This window comes from Curcuma longa, chromosome 3 (assembly GCF_044706935.1).
Source record: "Curcuma longa cultivar G26 ecotype Majalengka, Jawa Barat chromosome 3, ITB_CL_G26_1.1, whole genome shotgun sequence".
In the NCBI taxonomy this organism is placed as follows: Eukaryota; Viridiplantae; Streptophyta; class Magnoliopsida; order Zingiberales; family Zingiberaceae; genus Curcuma; species Curcuma longa.
In genome coordinates, this window is record NC_133863.1 from 3,313,163 (window position 1) to 3,333,371 (window position 20,209).

At 38.7% G+C, this 20,209-nt stretch overlaps 3 protein-coding genes across 3 annotated transcripts; 2 read left to right on the top strand and 1 right to left on the bottom strand.

Annotated features, from left to right (window-relative positions):
* Positions 1–354: 354 nt before the first annotated feature.
* On the top strand, positions 355–8,202 carry LOC141823044 (uncharacterized). Its single transcript, XM_074710320.1, has 3 exons — positions 355–365; positions 979–1,177; positions 7,497–8,202. Exons 1-3 carry the CDS (start codon positions 355–357, stop codon positions 7,953–7,955), a joined length of 669 nt encoding a protein of 222 aa, XP_074566421.1. The 3' UTR covers positions 7,956–8,202.
* Positions 8,203–10,386: 2,184 nt separating this feature from the next.
* On the bottom strand, positions 10,387–14,953 carry LOC141823045 (uncharacterized). Its single transcript, XM_074710321.1, has 2 exons — positions 14,380–14,953; positions 10,387–10,860 (listed from the first exon to the last, which is right to left on the bottom strand). Exons 1-2 carry the CDS (start codon positions 14,926–14,928, stop codon positions 10,387–10,389), a joined length of 1,023 nt encoding a protein of 340 aa, XP_074566422.1. The 5' UTR covers positions 14,929–14,953.
* A 4,532-nt stretch (positions 14,954–19,485) lies between these two features.
* LOC141822879 (polyadenylate-binding protein 3-like) lies at positions 19,486–20,185 on the top strand. Its single transcript, XM_074710184.1, has one exon. It carries the CDS (start codon positions 19,528–19,530, stop codon positions 20,059–20,061), a length of 534 nt encoding a protein of 177 aa, XP_074566285.1. The 5' UTR covers positions 19,486–19,527; the 3' UTR covers positions 20,062–20,185.
* Positions 20,186–20,209: the final 24 nt, after the last annotated feature.

Consider the following 20,209-nt stretch of genomic DNA (forward strand, 5'->3'; position numbering starts at 1 on the left):
ATGCATTCTTGACATTAAACTATTGTAACTCCCAAGCTATAAATTAGTTGCCAATGAGTAGAATTCTAACCGTATTCATTTTTGCAACTAGAGTAAAAATCTCTAGATAATCAATCCCATAAGTTCGAGTACAATCCTTGGTTCCTAGCCTTGCCTTATACCCCTCTATTAATCCATTTGCTCTATACTTCACTGTATAGACACATTTCCACCCTATAGATTTCTTTCCTTCTAGCAACTTCACTAATTCCCATGTTTTGTTCTCTCTGATGCCTTTATTTTCTCATTCATGGTTTGTTTCCAACTTTCCATGTCTCATTGGGTAATGCCTCAGATAAGGTGGTAGGGATTACAATGACCTCCAGGTTAACCATGAAGGCTTTATGTGATGCTGAAAAATGTTAAAAAGATGGGAAGTTCACAAGAGTATATAAAGATGGTTTTGCTCACTCTCTAGTTCCTTTCTCAACAGCAGTGTGACGATTTAGGTCCTCCTCACGTACATGAGATTCAGTTTCAACTTGTAATGATGATTAGAATTGTACCTTATTCTTAGAATCTAGGTTGGGCTCTTGCTCAACCTATCATTAGCTCGAATGTACAAGTTTTGAGTTTATGCCAAATTTTGTGTCTGAGTCCATACCAAATCTTATATTTGAATCCATGTCAAATCTTGTGTCAAATCCTATGTCTGAAGTATGTGAAAATCCCAACTTTGTCAATTGAGAATGTGAGACTTGACTAGGCGCATTAAAGGAAGAAGATGACTGTCCTGAACTAATTTAATTCTGCGGCGTTATTATGTATTGATATATGATGACTCATGTACTATCACATTTTTTCTTTTTCAAAAATAAGGAGATAGAATTTGATCGGAATGATTTCTAGCATTAGAATTTGTTTTTTTTCACAATTCAAGTATTATTTGCTTTATGGTGCTGTGATAAGCTTTGTAATGTCATCAATTATCAATTGCAGATTTATATTTTGCCCTATTGTTGGTTGTGCTGCTCGATTGAATTTTCTAGAGGACTTCGAAGATCACTACCATGCTCGTCATACTGCGTCATGTTCAGTTTGCTCTAGAGTATTTCCTACATCACGGTTGCTAAATATACACGTGTCTGAAGCCCATGATTCCTTCTTCCAAGCCAAAGTTTCACGTGGTTTTCCAATGGTAAACTTCTTTCTAATAGTCTTTCTGTTATATTTATCACAATTGATAAACCCTGGGTAGAAAGGAAAAAGAAACATCAAGCAGGTGTCCTTGGGATGTTACCATTGTCTTTCTATTATCACTAATAATAGTTGTTAAGAATTTAAAAGCAACAATTTAAGATCAAGAAAATAAGAAAACTGGTTATAGATTGATTATGGTCACTTTATTACTATATTTTTCTTTGTGTTGCTAAGAATTTCTCTCTTTGGCTTCTCACATTTATTTTTGGCTTTATGGTTGTGCTTGGTCTCTATGTTATGAATCAATAACCAAAGGCATTATTAAATGATTCTCCTTATTTCAATCTGCTAACAGCTGATCATTTCTCATTCATGGAAGGTCCAATGCCATTTCTTTGATTCTCCATTGTCCTTAGACCCTTGCATTAATGGCTATAATTATTTGGTTGTTACCTTGGCAAATTCATTTATTTTGCTATTTTCCAAATGACAAATAAAGCTTCCATTAATAAAAAATCATTACTGGCTCTTAAAATAAAAGACATCTATGGTTCTTAAATTTATTTGTTTCTCAAATTAATGTGAATTTGGTTAAATTTGTAATTGTATACATATAATCTTAGATCTTATGGCTGTAGAACCCTATAGATTGGAATCACTCTGATCATTCATACATGATTGTGATCAGAAACATGGAACCACTAGAATTGTAGGGTAGGTTAAGATTTTCTTTATCGACTTCACATGATCTAGCTGTATGACTTAGTATATTTTAACTCGAAATGGCAAATACAGCTCCCATTAAATTGTTGGTGCCCCGATTAGTTTTGATGTGATCAACCAGGTTAAGTTAGGTCCTGTGTTGTTCTGATCCCTCTGCTAAGTGTGCAGGAACTTAGGTACGGAGGAAGTCGAGCGTAAGACGTAGTGGACGAGAAGGATTGCACGGGGAAGTGAGCCGACGGGCTTGGTGCAATCCGAGGAACGCGGAAGCTACGGAAGAGTACGTCGGTGGAGCGAGAAGGACGTGCGCGACGTCCGAGGGACGAGAAGCCGGGAGGAAGCACGCTCGAGGGGCAAAAGGCCGGAGTCGGGTTCGGGTGAGCCTAACTCCGGTTGGTCAGAAATCACCCAACCGATGATTCTACAAAAAGTCAACAAAAGTCAAACTTTGTTGACTTTTGATCGTTGACTTTTGACCATTGACTTTGACTAGAGTAGAAGACTTAGACTTGGACCTTTTGGACGTGACTTTTGAGAAAAAAAGAAAAGATAAGATTTGATCAATTTTATCTTTTATCATATAAAAGATAAATACTTAATTTTTATTAAGGATAATTCTCTTTATCTTTTATTAAAGATAAAGTTTATCCTTATTTAATCAACGGCTACGATCAAAGTCTATCTCCGATCAACGGTTAGGATCGCATCAACGGATCAACGACCAAGAGAAAGTTCATCTACGATCAACGATCCAGATCTATTCTCTTGGGCTATAAATAAGACTTAGAGTTTTAGAAGTCATATCATCAATTACTTTGTAATTTTCTCTCTAAGTCTCTGTGCTACAACTGTAAAGGCTTCTCCGCCTAAAGGAGTTCTGATTGAGCGTTAACCGCCTTGGAAGCAACGATCCAGTTGCAACCAAGTTTCTTTTTTAAAAAGACGAGTGCTATTCTTCTTAACCGTCTATTCACCCCCTCTAGCCGGTCCAACCCGATCCAACAAGTGGTATCAGAGCAGGTTCGCTTTTGAAGGACTAACCGCCCGATAAAGCAACAGGACGATGGCCGGAGCGCATATCCATCCACCCAAATTCGAAGGGGATTTCACCGTCTGGAAAAAGAAAATGGAAGTATTTTTTTGTACTGATTTCGATATTTTATTGTCTATTAAATATGGTTTTGCAGTTCCAAAAGATACGAACGGGGATGAAAAAGAAGAAAGCCTATGGAATAAGGAGCAATCTGAGTCTGTTGCCAACGGTAAGGCCGAGTTCCACCTCCTAACGGTCTTACCTACTCAAGAAGTGAATCGGATCGACACCTACCACTCCGCGAAAGAACTGTGGGAGAAGTTCTTAGAACTTCATGAGGGTACCTCAGAAGCCAAGTCAGCAAGGAAGGACCTTCTACGGAATCAGCTGACAAATCTACGAATGATGGAAGGAGAAACGGTGGCAGAACTTCACGCCAAAATTAAGGAGCTAATCTCCGGACTCACCCAACTCGGCGAATCGGTAAGTAATCGCGATTCTATTCGATATGCCCTCAACGCCTTCCCGAGAACCCAGGAGTGGAGTACAATCGTCGACGCCTATTATATTTCCAAGGATTTAGAGGTAAGTACGCTAGATGAAATGTTTTCTATTTTTGAATTACACGAGTCTCGGTGTGCAGGATCTAGAAAGATAGACAACATTGCCCTGAACACAAGGAGAACGGAAAAGGGATCAGAATCCTCGACGGACGACGAAGAGACAACGCAAATGGTAAGGACCTTTAAAAGTTTTTTTAAAGCTAACAAGTTTTCGAGGATGCAGAAGAAAAGGCGATCTCCGAAGAAACGTACTGTCCGATGCTATAACTGCAACGAGGAGGGGCATCTAAAAGACCAGTGTCCCAAACTCAAGAACCAGCCAAAGAAGAAGAAGGCATTGAAAGCCACCTGGGACGAGACCTCGTCTGACGAATCAGAAACTCAGGAGTACGCCGGACTTGCGCTGATGGCAAGTCATCAAGAAGAGAGCACTGATGAAGGGGGAGCAACGTCAGAAGAAAGTAATGACGAAGGGGGAGCCTCTCTTTTCAAAAGCGACCCGGTAAGTGAGGTATGTTTTCTCCCTCATGATCAGTTATACGCTGGAATAAAAGCAATGCTCAAGGCTAACTGTAAATTAGAAAAAGAAAATTCACAATTAAGAAAGGAACTAGCCCTTGCATCTTCTTCTTGATAACTCTAATGTTTTGAAGAATGAAAATGATAACTTGAAAAACTTAGTTCAAAAATTAGAACTTGATATTTCATGCTTACGCCAAAAGAAAAATAGCTATCCTGATAATTTGAACTGGTATATTAAAAATCACAGGGGCCAACTTAGAAAAGTGTCCAAAAACTATATTCCTCCGAGATTTTTAATCAATCCAGTAGATAGGAACTTATTTTGGGTTCCCAAATCTGTTTTAAACTGATCTCTTTTGTGCTATTACATATGCATGTATTGACTAATGTTTTTTATGTCTTTTTACTTAACTAACATTGTTTTCTTGTTATCTTAGAAAATTCAGTTTGACTAATTTTTTACTGACAAAAAATTATGTTTCTATTTTTTCCTCGATGCATAATTATGTTGTCCATCCACTGGGAATTTTGTAAAATTTTTTGAATATTTTTTGAATTTTCATGATTTTTTCATTCAAAATTCAAATTTTAAATTTTAAAAATAGATAAAAATGTTATTTTCATAGATCTGATTTTTCAGGATTCAAATACAGTCAATAGAACTCAGTATAATTTATATACGAATTTTTGAAGTGTTTTTGAATTTTGAAATATTATTTTTCTAAAAATTCCTCTCTGTTAGTATTTAATTTATTTTTGGACTTACCGAACGAATTTAAAGTTGAAAATTTTTGTACAATCTCAAATCTCTATCTTCGACTTATACAAAAATTTTTAGATTTTTTTTCAATAGATTTTTGATTTTTTTAATTTTTTAATGAAATCTGATTTTTAATTTTAAAAATTTGATAGAAATATTTTGACCAAATCTGATTTTTCCGGATCTTTACATCAGATGTTGACTTTGACAAAACTTTTTCAAAATTTTTTAAATCAATTTTGAATTTTTTAAAAAAAAATGAATTTTGAATTCCTTAATCTGTAAGTTCTTGATTTTTTTTCAAACACAGAAAAATCAATTAACTCCGAAATTTTTTTTCTGTTAATGAAATTATTTTTTTTTGAAATTTTTTAAGTAAAAATGCCATTTCCAAATTTGAAAAATCCTTGGCAAGATTTTTTCTAACTTTTTTTGAAAATCAAATTTTTTAGGATCTTTTATGCTTTAGTTAAACACTTAGAAAGATTTTTTTCTAACTTTTTTGCATGATTTTTTCCTTTCCTTCCCTACTTCTATTTACCCCATTTTTGCTGTGATCAAAGGGGGAGAGTAGGCGAGGTTCAGGGGGAGGTTATAGTTTTGAAATGCAAAATTATTTTCATACTTAACTGTTTAACTTAGTTTTATTATTTTTACTATTTTTTGGTTTAACCCTAACTGAACCTGGGTTGATGCACATCAAAAAGGAGGAGATTGTTGGTGCCCCGATTAGTTTTGATGTGATCAACCAGGTTAAGTTAGGTCTTGTGTTGTTCTGATCCCTTTGCTAAGTGTGCAGGAACTTAGGTACGGAGGAAGTCGAGCGTAAGACGTAGCGGACGAGAAGGATTGCGCGGGGAAGTGAGCCGACGAGCTCGGTGCAATCCGAGGAACGTGGAAGCTGCGGAAGAGTACGTCGGTGGAGCGAGAAGGACGTGCGCGACGTCCGAGGGACGAGAAGCCGGGAGGAAGCACGCTCGAGGGGCAAAAGGCCGGAGTCGGATTCGGGTGAGCCTAACTCCGATTGGCCAGAAATCACCCAATCGACGATTCTACAAAAAGTCAACAAAAGTCAAATATATTGACTTTTGACCATTGACTTTGACCAGAGTAGAAGACTTAGACTTGGACCTTTTGGATGTGACTTTTGAAAAAAAAAAGAAAAGATAAGATTTGATCAATTTTATCTTTTATCATATAAAAGATAAATACTTAATTTTTATTAAAGATAATTCTCTTTATCTTTTATTAAAGATAAAGTTTATCCTTATTTAATCAACGGCTACGATCAAAGTCTATCTCCGATCAACGGTTAGGATCGCATCAACGGATCAACGACCAAGAGAAAGTTCATCTACGATCAACGATCCAGATCTATTCTCTTGGGCTATAAATAAGACTTAGAGTTTTAGAAGTCACATCATCAATTACTTTGTAATTTTCTCTCTAAGTTTCTGTGCTACAACTGTAAAGGCTTCTCCGCCTAAAGGAGTTCTGATTGAGCGTTAACCGCCTTGGAAGCAACATCCAGTTGCAACCAAGTTTCTTTTTTAAAAAGACGAGTGTTATTCTTTTTAACCGTCTATTCACCCCCCCCCCCCCCCTCTAGCCGGTCCAACCCGATCCTACAGACTTCACATGATCTAGCTGGTTATATTTTAACCCGAAATCTTTTGTTCTTTCTTAGAAAATCCCTAAACCTGCTCTTTGTGCAATTGCTTTTCTATATCGGGCGGCTTCCTGATGGTTCAATTGCTTTTTCTACTTGATGGTGTGACACCCTTTAAAGGCCATGAAGGTTGATTCATGCCCTAGCCTAAGTTAGTAGGGTCTCAAGTCTAAGCACAAAGCCAGTCTAGAGGGTCAATTTTTATATGTTAAGGCGCAATCACAAATGGGCTAGATCTGTTAAAGCAAAAAAAAAAAAAAAATCCTTGAAAAATGTGATGATAGTAAAATAGGTGAGTGTATTTTAAAAAGACAATCTAAAACATTTATCTTTTCTCCTTTCCTTGCATTATGTTGGCTTACCAACAAAATCTTTATTGCACCTTTATCATTTGGTATTTGTGCATGATTTAAGATGAAATTAGTTTGTATGCGTTTTCCTACTTTCTTCTCTCTAAGTTGATGCTGAATTTTTTACTTCATGTCTCTTGAGTAAAATGATTAGCAGTAGTCTTTTCTCCTTACTGCATCATGTCTGTCTCACCGACAAATTCTTTGTTTCACCTTTTTCTTTAGGTATATTGTGCATGATTTAAGATCAAATTGTCTATTGTATGTTTTTTCCCAATATTCTGTGCTCTGAGTAGATTTTGGTAATCACAACCCATTTTTATTTGCAGTAGTTTTATCAGTCTCTGTTGATTGCAATCTACAGGTTCTCTTTCATTATCCTTTTTGTCTTTCGAATAGATGATGGGACTTTTCTTTCCCTTTGAGATTTCTTCTCTTTTTTGGAACCATATCAAACTTATTGTTCACGGGTCATCTTCTTGCTGTGGTTACAATCTGATTCTGGTTAGTATCTGCTATATATAAAAAATTAATTAAAAAACTATATAAAACTGGAACAGTCTTGACTATTTTTAAATGTTCTTATACTATTTGGCTATCAAATGCTGCGGAATGAACTGGCATTGTGATGAATTTGGTTGTTGCTTCCATTCCCATTTATATGACTTTGTTTGAGGTTGTGATGTGTGTGAACCAGTATGAATGTTTGGTCGAGGGATGTGAAGTGAAGTTGAAGAGCTACAAGAGCAGACAACAGCATCTCGTCGACAAACACAAATTTCCTGCTTCATTTGAATTTTACAAGAAAGCTCGTCCTTCCAAGCACCAGCGCCATAGATATCAGCGCAGGCAAGCTAGCCATTCAAAGGAAGCATCAAAGGATACTGGTATGGAGATTGATACGAAAAAGTCGAAACGAGTTTCTCAAAAGTATCGACCCTGTAAGCAAACTAATACTGAGCAGAGGGAAACAGAAATGGAAGTCGAGGAGAGTGTGAATGATCTTGCTGCTGCTGTATCAAAGCTGAGCACTTCTGATTTGTCCCCTTCAAGCATAAGCTTTGGCCATCGTCATGCTCGTGGCTTTGCATTTGTTCCACGGTCCTTACGACAGGCTAATCGGAAACAAATGCCTCAACCAGAAACAAAGGAGTAACACTGTAAATTGCAAGAAACCACCAATTATTTCCTCATCTTTTAGAAGTGAAAATCACTCTTGAGCAAATATCCCCGAGAGCATGCTTAGCTTTAGTTACTGAACGCTTCTTAGCATCATGTTTTGCGATCGTACTTGTTTTTGCCACCATGTATCTTGTATTCTACAAATTGAATTCGTAGGTATTTTTTTGGTTTGTTTTTTTAATCTAAAATCTTCTGTATTGTTAGTCTACAATTGCATCACTTTTCAATGATAATCTACGGTGTAGATTTGCAATTACAAGATAGATTTTACCATATTGGTACGTGGAATTAATCTTTGCAGATGCCAGAAGCAGCCAGTCTAAGTTCCATTCTAAATTTTCTTATCACATAATCCAGAAAGAATGATATATATTTTTTAATAAATCAGGTGTTTGGGGTTTTCTCTCAATTAATTTTGAAAGTAGATGATGTTCTGGTTGATAAATACAAAGTACTTATACTATATGTACTCTATGAGATATTCATTTTATTTGAAATTTGATCTTCTTATTATTTGAGTATTTATCGCTATACCACCCGTGGGGCAAAAAGAATGTTATATTTTTTATTTGGTAAGGCATCAAAGTCTTACAAGTTAATTAATCTTTAAATATATGGTCTGATTTTATATTTCTCCTATCAAATAAATTTAGAAAGAAAGATGATTTCACTGCGTGAGTTTTAAATCTTAGTTGTTTAGAAATAACACTTTGAGTTTTAAACCTTAGTTGTTTGTTCGAGTTCCATTGGGTGGATCGGACAATGTTGTCAAGTTAATCAAGCTAGGAGGTGGCTGGAAGGACTAAGCAAGTCAAATAGATTAAATAATTCAGGTTGGCAAGTCCAACCATTAACTTATATGAAGAGATACTTTTATTATTATAGAGACTTGAAAATAATTTAAAATGGGAGCAACTTACTATACTCTTTTAAATTTATGCTTTGATCGTCCCCAAGGCAATGGTGCAACGGTAGGATATCCGAGTTGTAACTTAGGGACCCGCGGTTCGATCCCCAGCTACGGCGTATTTGTAGGAATTTTCTTCCAAATAGGGAACACAATCAAAGGATGCTAGGCATCTGGATTGGTCGTCGTATGCTCTTCTCGATTTACCCTGGTGGTCGGTGGGAAACTTCTGTGGGACCAGACCGGCCACCCCAGGGATTGAGTCCATGAGACTGACTAGAGATTTATCATTTTTTTTTAAATTTATACTTTGATCAAAACTATCTCAATTGTAATTGTTTTGACCAAAATTACTCAAATTTTAGTAGTTTTGGTCAAAACTATTTCAATTATTATTTTTTATTTAGTAATTTTTATCAAAAATCACTAATAATATATGATATTTTTTGATTAAGTTAGATCACTTATGATTAAATTGAAATAATTTTAATCAATATTTGCGTATTTTAATTAAAATAATTTTGATCAAAATTATTTGTAATAATTCTATGTTGTAGAAGTTCTGGCTAAAACTATTACGATGCTAAAATAAAAATATTTTGAAGTAAAAAAAATAAAATGAGCCACTTTTCGAGTTTTTTTTTCACTATGAGACACTCTTATAATCATAATAAAACTAAAGGATGCTCTTTTGATTTTTAAACTTTATTTATCAATCTAATTGAGTTGGTGCAATTCACATGCAACAATCAAAGATTATAACAACATAGTTGCTTTAGTGATAGATGATATAGACAATCTTAAAACATATAGTGATTTTGAAAAGGTCCCTTGTCACATTGATATTGAGAATACGATATTGATTTCATAGTACAATCAGTTCATACTATGTTTTATTATACGATAGCAGTAGACGATGTCACACCTATAGACATCTTGATGTCTAGACAAATATGTGGATACGTATGTTGAGAATAGCCTATTTGATATGATTCGTTACGAGAACTCATTTGATATATTACCTAGTATTTGGAGGGTCTCATGTACACCGGTACAATTAGTTCTTAGACTCAAGATTGCTAAATCTCATAAAAGGACCAATTTAATGTATACCGGTATAATTGTTGTTGGTTGTGCTACAAATCTTATAGAAATGAGGGAGTAGTCAACACAAGATTTATCACTCTTGGTAACAAAGAGAGTATATTAAACGATTGATTCAAGTGGTAACAATTTGAATTAAATCTATGTATAGTAGAATTCAATTGAGAAATATTTTAAGTTGATAATCCTTTTAGTGGGTCATAATTATATTAAATAAACATTGAACGTTTCTTAGTATGTCAATCACTGATCCAAGTGTTAAGGGCTTGTCGTTATACAAGTTGATAAGGAGATTATATTGCACGGTAATGGTACTATAGAAAAGTTCCTATGAAACTTCTGAAAGATTCCTTTCTCTTGCAAACTAAATGTAAGATTAAGTGCAATAGATTTGTTAGATACCACCCTGGAAGCGGGTGCGGACTACGTCGAGAGGATGGAGCATAGCAACGGTCGCAAAACTAACAGCGGCGCCGGCGGCGGCATTCTCCCACTTCCACCGCTCTGATTCGTCCCCAAGCCACATGGACCTGATCTCCATCGAGTCGAAGCAAGCCGCCACATAACCATCCCAAACGGATCCCTGCGTCACGCGTACCAACGGAGGAGACCGCAGAGATCGGAATCCGCGGCGGGCGTCGAGCTGCTCGATCTCGACAAGGATGTCATCACGGAGCTCTCGGATGGCAACGGCGGCGGCAGACTTGCGACGAGAAGTAGGGAAGGCAACACGCCAAGGGAAGGCAGTATAATCGGGTAACACACGGGGAAGAGGAAAAAAAAGCCGACCGCGAAGGAAGAAGCACTGATTGGGAGAGGAAGAGAAGAGGCGAATCGCGAGCTCGGGAAAGCAGAGTCGTGACCGCGGCTTAAATGGGATTCCTAATGGGTTTCAGCTTAACCTAAATGGCTGAGTCAAATGGAGTTATTCGACCGAGTTAATTGGGCTTCAATAGTAAACCTAAGATTGAGTCCAAACTCAATAACAACCTAGGCTTTAATTAGTTAATCCTAACCATAAAATTTCTCATATCTTACACTTTTGTGCTCTTAATCTCTAAGGGTTGGTAGGTTTTTATCGAACCCTACTATTCTAAATAAATAAATCGTCTTCTCATTCGAGAAGAAGGTGAATGGTAATTGCCCAACGAAGCAGTCAATCTGATTGTTGACCTTGTAGTAGTAGCCAAGCAACTGTGAACTAAGTAAAAAATAATTGTGTTTCTTTGTTGATGTGTTTCTTATTTCTACTACAATGATTTTGAATTTGAACATTTTTGAACACATACGAAGCACATTATTCAACCCCCCTCTAGCATTTTCTCAATCCAACAAGGGATTCTTGCAAAACCAAGTTAGCTCATTACCAGTATATTATCATTATGATAGTCATCCAACTGTTCGATCTCGACTTCAGAATTCAAATTGGTCCTTTAGTCAGATCACCACTTAAGTTTGTCCTCACAAAGTGGACATGCCCTATCCACTCCACTCTTGGAGCTTACCTGCCAAGTCTACTTGACCTGTTTGGACTTACTTTACTTAACATCCGATCTCTTGACCCATCAAGCCTTTCCTTGCCTTGATGCCCCACCCCTTGATCTGTCAAGACTCCTTGCCTCGTATCCGATCCAAATATCCAACTAAGACTTTCACTGTTAAGTCCTGCACACTTAACATATATCAGCTCATAAGAATATCCTAACTTTCAACTGTGGCTCATATATCAAAACATAGGAGTGGTGCTTCTGGCACCAATAGGTAGCTCGATCACTCTAAGACTATAAAGATCAGAAAAGTTGTGTGATGCAAACAAAGGGATTACTATGAGTGACAACAACCATTGGAAGTGGACTCCATATGTGAAGGGGTGAACTAGTGTGCATCCGATGGTCCAAGTAACTTGACCAGAGATAGTTGAGGGGTGATGCCAGTTGTCATGGTAAGTCTCCAATGAGCTCACTATAAGTGTTGAGTGACACATTGCGGAGGAGGGTAGAACTTTATATAAGCAGACTCAACCTATAAAGTCATTGTAGTTAGGGTTATTAGTTGACTGATATTGAAATTAGTTGATTAATTGGTGGCTAAGAAATTCAATACTCCAACTATTGGGTTCTATTGTGAAATTAAACATAAACACAATGGAAAAGGAACCCATTAGAGATCCATGTGAATTTTAATTAGTTGTTTGTATAAAAAGATACCTCTTGATGCATAAAACCTTTGTGAAGCTGGAGAGTCAAGTCGATCTAAGTGCGATCAACATGTTTTCGCCTCTATCCACATGAGCATAGTTGCCACTCTTCTCACAAGCAAGATTGGAGTATCATGTAATCCATCTCGTAGTGTTAGCTAGTATTTATAATTTAGATTGAACCCTAAGTTTTAGGTTGACATGATCTCATCGTATAAGATCATGTTCAAAAAACACTCAACTTCCAAGTCTTTCTAATAAGACTCTTTCATGCATATCTAAAATGCCAACAAAATACAAACATGGGATTAAAACTGTAGGCTTTAATAAAACTCAAATCCATATTTGATTAACCCATTAATCCAATATGTTAAGATCCAATTAGATTAACTCATTAATCTAATAACCTTAGGTCCACTATATTTTAGTCGTACTAAAATAAATTTTAAAATTGATGCGCTTTCTATGTGTGACCCAATAAGTTCTCATAACGTTGACAATGATTCTAAAATCTCATTTTAAAGACACAATCTAATATGTTTAAGATCCAATTAGATTAATCTATTAATCCAACTAGTTTAGGATCCAATTAGATTAACTCATTAATCCAACAAGCTTAGGCCCACTATATTTTAATCATACTAAAATAAACTCCAAAATTAATGTGCTCTATGTGTATGACCTAATAGGTTCTCGTAACATTGGCAGTAACTTTAAAATCTCATTTTACAAACTCAAGCAATGAGTGGTATTTAGCAATGCATCATGGCTACCCATGTGATAAAAATGTTGTAGATTCGACATAACCTGTCTATAACTAGTTATTATATAACTTAGTTCTTTTATACATTACATCTAGATTGATTTTTATGAGGCATAGATAGTGTCATCCTCTCATCATTCTATATATTTCTTGATCTCAAAGTAGACTTAACCAAATAAGCTCAATATCTCTCATTGATTTACTTAAAAATGACCATGCATTTTAGTAGTTCTACTTAATTAAGGGGCTCACAAACATCATTTTCATTATATAGAAGGGATAAATTTTATTTACATCACTCACATCCTTCTACATAGCTTATTGCATATTCAGTGAACAATTTTATAATCAACCTTATTATAGGGGATATTTGTCGATACTAAACTACACAACTTTTTATGTAGAGAACCGTAGTGATTTTGGGTCAGAGGACTTTTTATACCAATAGTCACTATGAAAATATTTATAACAATCTATAAAATATTCTCATGATGGTGTCATCTAGTACATATTCTCTAATATATACCAATGTGTTAACTTGATATCTCATATTCATGACTTATGAGATTAAACCATCAGTTAATCTACATACTAGTCTTAATTCACCAAGATTGCCCTTGTATATAAATACTCGACTAAGGATAATTAAGAGTAGTGTCTATAGTCTCTCACAATTAATTCAAATAATTGATATGTTATAAAATTAAACCTACCACCCTAGTAAATTATTATATTTATTCAAATTTGTAAAGATTTTAAAGTAAATATAATAAATATAAAATGTTGCCTTTTATTAAAATATGATACAAAAAATCCTAAATCAATTATCTTATTAATGACTATTAGGGTTGACACTAATAATCTTCCACTAGTATTAGAGTCAATCACTAAAGTATCTAATACCTAGTGACCTAGTGTGATCATCATGCTTCCTCTGTGCCAAAGTCTTGGTCAGTGGGTTTGCAATATTGACATCGATTGGTACTTTGCATATCTTCACATATCCTCTATCGATACTCTTTTAAATGAGATGAAACCTTCGAAGTAGATCACTAATAAGACTTGAGTTCCTTAGCCTGTGCAATAGCCTCGTTATTATCACAATAGAGGTCTATTGGGTTAGCTATGCTAGGAACTACACCAAGTTTTGTAATGAACTTTTTTATCCAAACAACTTCTTTTGCTGCATTAGAAGTAGCAATATATTCAATCTCTATATTAGAATCATCAACTATGTCTTGCTTTGAACTTTCCAACTCACAACACCACCATTTAAGCCAAACACATATCTTGATTGTGATCTTAATCATCCCTGTTCGTTTGTAAGCTAACATCGTTATAACCCTTTACAATGAGCTTCTCTATAGATCTTAATAATCTTTCATTGAGAAATAATTTTCAAGCCAAGTCTTTATAAATTGTAGAACATTGGCATCATTTCCAATAAGAAGCATGTTATCTACAGCGGTGGCCGCGCTGCCCCCGTCGTGAACGTAGGCGTAGTACCTGAGCACGAAGGCGAGCGCCATGACCAGCCACTCCATGCAGAAGATGAGCACGCCGAGCGCCCCGACCATCCGCAGGATCACCGCGCCGTCCTCGCGCACGTACGACTTGAGCCCGTCGGCGAGGAAGTCGGCGGTGCGGGTGAGGGCGAGGACGGCGACGGCGCCCTGGAGGATGGCGGCGAGCACGGTGGCGACCATGTGGGCGCCGTACCAGCGGGAGGAGGGGGCGGTGGCCGCTCCGGCGGCCGCGCAGCCGGAGGCGGCGGCGGCGATGGTGAGGGCGTGGAGGAGGATGAGGAGGAAGCCGCAGGCGGAGGGGAGCAGGCGGAGGGAGAGGGTGAGGAAGACGCAGCTGGAGGCGGCGCCGAGGAGGACGTAGTTGGAGAGGAGAAAGGACTTGTGCGCGCGGCGGTGGGAGGCGGAAGAGGCGGCGGCCGGCGGCGGGGAAGAGATGGAGATGATCCTCATCGGTCGATGTGAATCCGTCGCAAGGAATTACTGATCTGTTGAAGAGATTGAGAGAGAGAGATGGATCATGAGAGGAGAGGAGAGGAGAGGAGAGAGTGGTATTTGAAGGAGTTGAGAACAGAGGAGATGCGTTGAATTCGACCGTTGGAAGAGGAGCGAGCGAGGTGGATGGATTTGAGGGCGCGGAAGAGTTTAACGGCTACTTCTTGCTTTTGCTTTTATTTCACCGCTATAAATTCGGTTTTTTAGGATTCGTATAAATAGTGATCAATTCATACAACCAAATAAATTTAGGAGATGTTTTCAGTATATAGTAATTATTCAGTCTACATCGCTTAATTAAAGACGAAGCCACGGATTATCCATTATGAGCTTTAGCCCCGGGGATCGACAATGTTGAAGAGGAGAATCTCTGTGTAGTATCAACGTGATCAGGAAGAACATGTGTGAGAGGAAGAGAAAGATAGCTCGAGTATTTTATTTTTCGATCACTCGGGATCAACTCGAGGGTTATAAACTTTTTAGCTCCGTCATTGCATTATGACTATTAAATAAATTCAGAAGGTAAATTAATTCTTAATGTAATACCTCAACGTCACTAATTGTTCAAACACTTCATGCATGTGCAACATGAAATTTTGAATCTTAATTGTTTGAGAAAATCATCGTATCTTTTATCACTACATCCTTGGGGCTCTTATTTTCATTATCATTGGTTGGATAAAAAATATCAGTTTTCATTAATATTATAACAACCACATCTAAAGTATATTAAAATATTCTTTATCAATTTAATTAAAATTATTATATTGATGGTATGTTCTTATATGTCGGAAATAAATTTTATTAATTGAATTGAATGAAATAATACAGGTTATAGCCATATATATAGGCAATATTTCTTAGACCGGGTCACATAGACCGGGTAACATAATACCGGGTCACATAGACCGGTTTACATATATATTAATATATCTATATTAATATTCTAACACCCCCCCTCAAACTCAAGGTGGTAGAGTAGAGATCAGCTTGAGTTTGCTCAATAACACATAGAAGCGACCCGGCAAGAGAGACTTGGTGAAGACATCTGCAATTTGATGTTCGGTAGACACGGACCGCAACTGCACAGTGCCAGCACTAACATGCTGCCGTACAAAATGACAATCGATCTCGATGTGCTTAGTGCGCTCATGAAACACATCATTTCGAGAAATCTGAATGGCACTCTGACTATCACAATGAAGATCGGTGGCAGGCGGTTGAGGAATGCCAAGATCAGAAAGAAGTCGTCGAATCCAAAGAAGCTCAGAAGTAGAATCAGCAAGCGCACGATACTCTGACTCAGCGCTGGAACGAGAAACAACAGTCTGTTTCTTGCTTCGCCAAGAAATAAGAGAATCACCCAAGAAGAAACAATAACCAGTGATGGAGCGTCGGTCAGTGGGATCGCCTGCCCAATCAGCATCAGAGTAACCAGTGAGTACCAATGATGAATCAGCAGAGAAGTGAAGACCATGTAGGAGAGTGCCCTTAACATAGCGGAGAATACGTAATACAGCAGAGTGATGAGCTGTACAGGGACTAGTCATGAACTGACTAACGATGTGAACTGCATGAGCTATATCAGGACGAGTGACTGTCAGATATATCAGGGAGCCCACTAACTGACGATAGAGCGTGGGGTCCTCAAGAGGGGCGCCATCGAGAGGAGTGAAACGACAGTCTGCCTCAAGTGGAGTCGAGGCAGTCTTGCTGTCAGTCAGGCCAGCACGGGAGATGAGGTCAGAAGCATACTTTGCCTGGGACAAATAGATACCATCTGCCGTGTCGGAAATCTCAAGACCTAGAAAGTAACGCAGCTTACCAAGACACTTCATATCAAAATGCTGATGAAGATAGGTCTGCAAATCAGATATTCCAGAGGCATCGTCTCCAGTGATCACCATATCATCAACATATAATAATAGAATAATAATCCCGGATGAGGAGCGACGAATGAATAAAGCAGAGTCATAGGGAGAGGCGGTAAACCCATACTGAATAAGTGCTGAGCTGAACTTGGCGAACCAAGCTCGTGGTGCCTGCTTCAGACCATAAAGAGCACGACGTAGCTTACATACCTTCCCCGAAATGTCTGAACCCGGCGGCGGACTCATATAAACCTCCTCAGAAAGATCTCCATGAAGAAAAGCATTCTTCACATCCAACTGGTGAAGAGACCATCGACGAGCAGCAGCAATAGCCAAAAGACAACGTAGAGAAGTCAAACGGGCAACAGGAGCAAATGTTTCTTCATAGTCAATGCCGTACTCCTGTAAGAAACCTCTGGCCACGAGACGAGCTTTGTAGCGCTCAACAGATCCATCAGAATTTGTTTTGATCTTGTAAACCCATTTGCAGTTAATAGGTTTCTTGCCAGGTGGTAGATCAACGATATCCCAAGTCCCAGTCTTCTCAAGAGCCTGCAGTTCCTCAGACATAGCCTCACGCCACAATGGATCACAGTTTGCCTCACGAAAGGTCCTAGGCTCATGGTTAGATAGAATGGCAGAGAAACAATGGTAATCAAGGAGATGAGAAGGAGGACGACTTACACGGGTTGAACGTCGACCAGTGGCAGCAGGGACTTGAGATACTTGTTCAGGAGACGCAGATGAGTCAGCTTGAGGTGACGGGGAAGCATCGACAGTGTCAACAGGAATCTGTGTGAGCTCGGGACCTGCAAAAGAAGGAGATGGATCCAAAACAAAGAAAGGGGAATCAGTTGGTGACGGGGAAGCATCGATAGTGTCAACAGGAATCTGTGTGAGCTCGGGACCTGCAAAGAAGGAGATGGATCCAAAACAAAGAAAGGGGAATCAGTCTGAAAAGGAATGGTAAACTTGGACTCAGAAGAGAACATCTTATGTTCCCAAAAGGTGACATGACGAGAAATACGAATTCGATTTGACACAGGATCCCAACAACGATAGCCCTTATGTTCTACCCCATATCCCAACAAACAACACAGACGATTCTGAGGCTCCAATTTGTTTCGTTCATGTGGGGGAAGGTGGACGAAACTGACACAGCCAAACGGACGAAGAATGGAGTAATCTGGTGGCTGACCAAAGAGCTTCTCATAAGGAATGACATCCTGAAGTACAGAAGAAGGCATCCGGTTGATTGTATAGACAGCAGTAAGGGCAGCTTCTCCCCAAAACCGATCAGGACACGAAGCAGAAAGGAGCATGGCACGAACAGTATCTAGAATGTGCCTATGTTTACGTTCAGCCCTACCATTTTGTTGTGAAGTGTAAGGACATGAGCGCTGAACAACAGTGCCCTGGGCAGAAAGAAAATTGAGAAAGGTAGAATCATTATATTCCAAAGCATTGTCAGTGCGGAGTGTTTTAATAGGACATGAGAATTGTGTTTGAATCATTTTTGCAAAAGTGGAGTAAGTAGAGGCAAGTTCAGAACGATTTTTCAAAAAATAAATCCAAGTAAATCGGGAATAATCATCAACAAAGATTACAAAATATCGATAACCTTTAAACGTACCAACAGGAGAGGGCCCCCAAATATCTGAGTGAACTAGGGAAAAAGGTTTATCAGCAATAGAATGATTATTTGAGAAAGAAAGTGCTGGCTGTTTGCCAAGCTTGCAATGCACACAATCAAAGGATTCAAATTTAATAGAACCAAAAAAACCTTTAGCAGCAAGAGATCGGAGGTTATGTGATGAAGCATGCCCAAGTCTGAGATGCCACTGATAGATGGAAGAAGGAGAAACAACAGCAGAGATAGAAGGAAAGGGTTGAAGGGAACAAAGCTCAAACAGGCGACCCGTCTTGCGCCCCGTCCCAAGAATCTGGCCCGTCTGCGAATCCTGAACCTGTACACCAGAAGACGTGAAAATAACAGTAAGTCCCTGCTCAACCAACTGACCAATAGAAACAAGGTTTAATGTTAAATGGGGAATGTAGTAGACATCTTGGAGAGATGGTGAAGTGGCATGACCAGTGTGTGTGATATGCATGGGGGCACCATTTGCAGTGTGAATGGGAGGCGAAGTGGTGAGAGGTTTTAGAGAATGTAGCAGATTAATGTTAGAGGTCATATGGTTGCAACAAGCAGAATCTAAGAACCATTGTCGGTTACCTGATGTGGTGGCTAATGAAGGATTGGTAGATAAAACCTGAGTGAGCAGTTTATGGATATCCATAAGGGTGGGAGTAGTGGACTGAGGCGGCTGCAAAACATTTGTGACGGCGGCCATGGAGGAGGAAGAGCCAGCTGTAGAAGATGTGCGACCCAGTTTTGGGCAGTTCTGACGGACATGACCCTTTTTGTGGCAATAACGACACTCAATGTTGGGGCAATGAGTGTAAGCATGATCAGCATTCGGACAACGACGACATCTAGCAGGCTTATCCGATCGAGCATCCTTGCAAGCATTAACACGATCCATATTGAGAGACCGAGGTGGTTCTCCAACCCACAGACGGATGAGGACAAAATGCCTCGCAGATCAGGAGATTCCTCTTCTCTGCTCTGTTTGAGCCCCTAATTCCTGATTCGCTTTTGGGCGTCCTGTTCCAGGAGCTGGACGAGATGAAGAAGCGGCTCAAGGAGATGGAGGAGGAGGCCGCCGCCCTGCGCGAGATGCAGGCCGAGGTCGAGAAGGAGATGGGCGCCTCTCAAGACGCTGATGGCACAGCTGCAAATCAGGCAAGTAAAGATGCGGCGGGGGACGAGCATGAACTCTTGCCCCTAAAATTTCCAACTTCTGTTACCAAATGTAAACCATCCTCTGACGCAGAGGAAACTTTGGTGGAGAATGGTTCTGCTTCGCCACCTGAAGATAAGATTCGTGGCACCTTCGATTCTCAAAACAAGGGAACTACAAATATAAGTGAAGAAATCCCAATATTGGAAGGATCTGTTCCACCGGAGTGTGAGAATTTTGTGCCGGACTGCGTTGAATTTCTGGAGGTCAGGGCTGTTCAAGAAGCTCTCCAATTAAATAAATCAGAGTTCCAGAAAAGAGAATTTCTGGACGGCGGCGATCTCTGTTCACGTGGCGTCGGCTCGCAGGGAAGAAGGGATGGTGGCGGCGGCGAGAAGGGAAAGAACGATCTAGGTTAACCTTGCTCTGATACCATGTCGGTAAAATAACTTTATTAACTGTATTGAATGAAATAATACAGGATATAGCCATATATATAGGCAATATTTCTTAGACCGGGTCACATAGACCGGGTAACATAATACCGAGTCATATAGACCGGTTTAC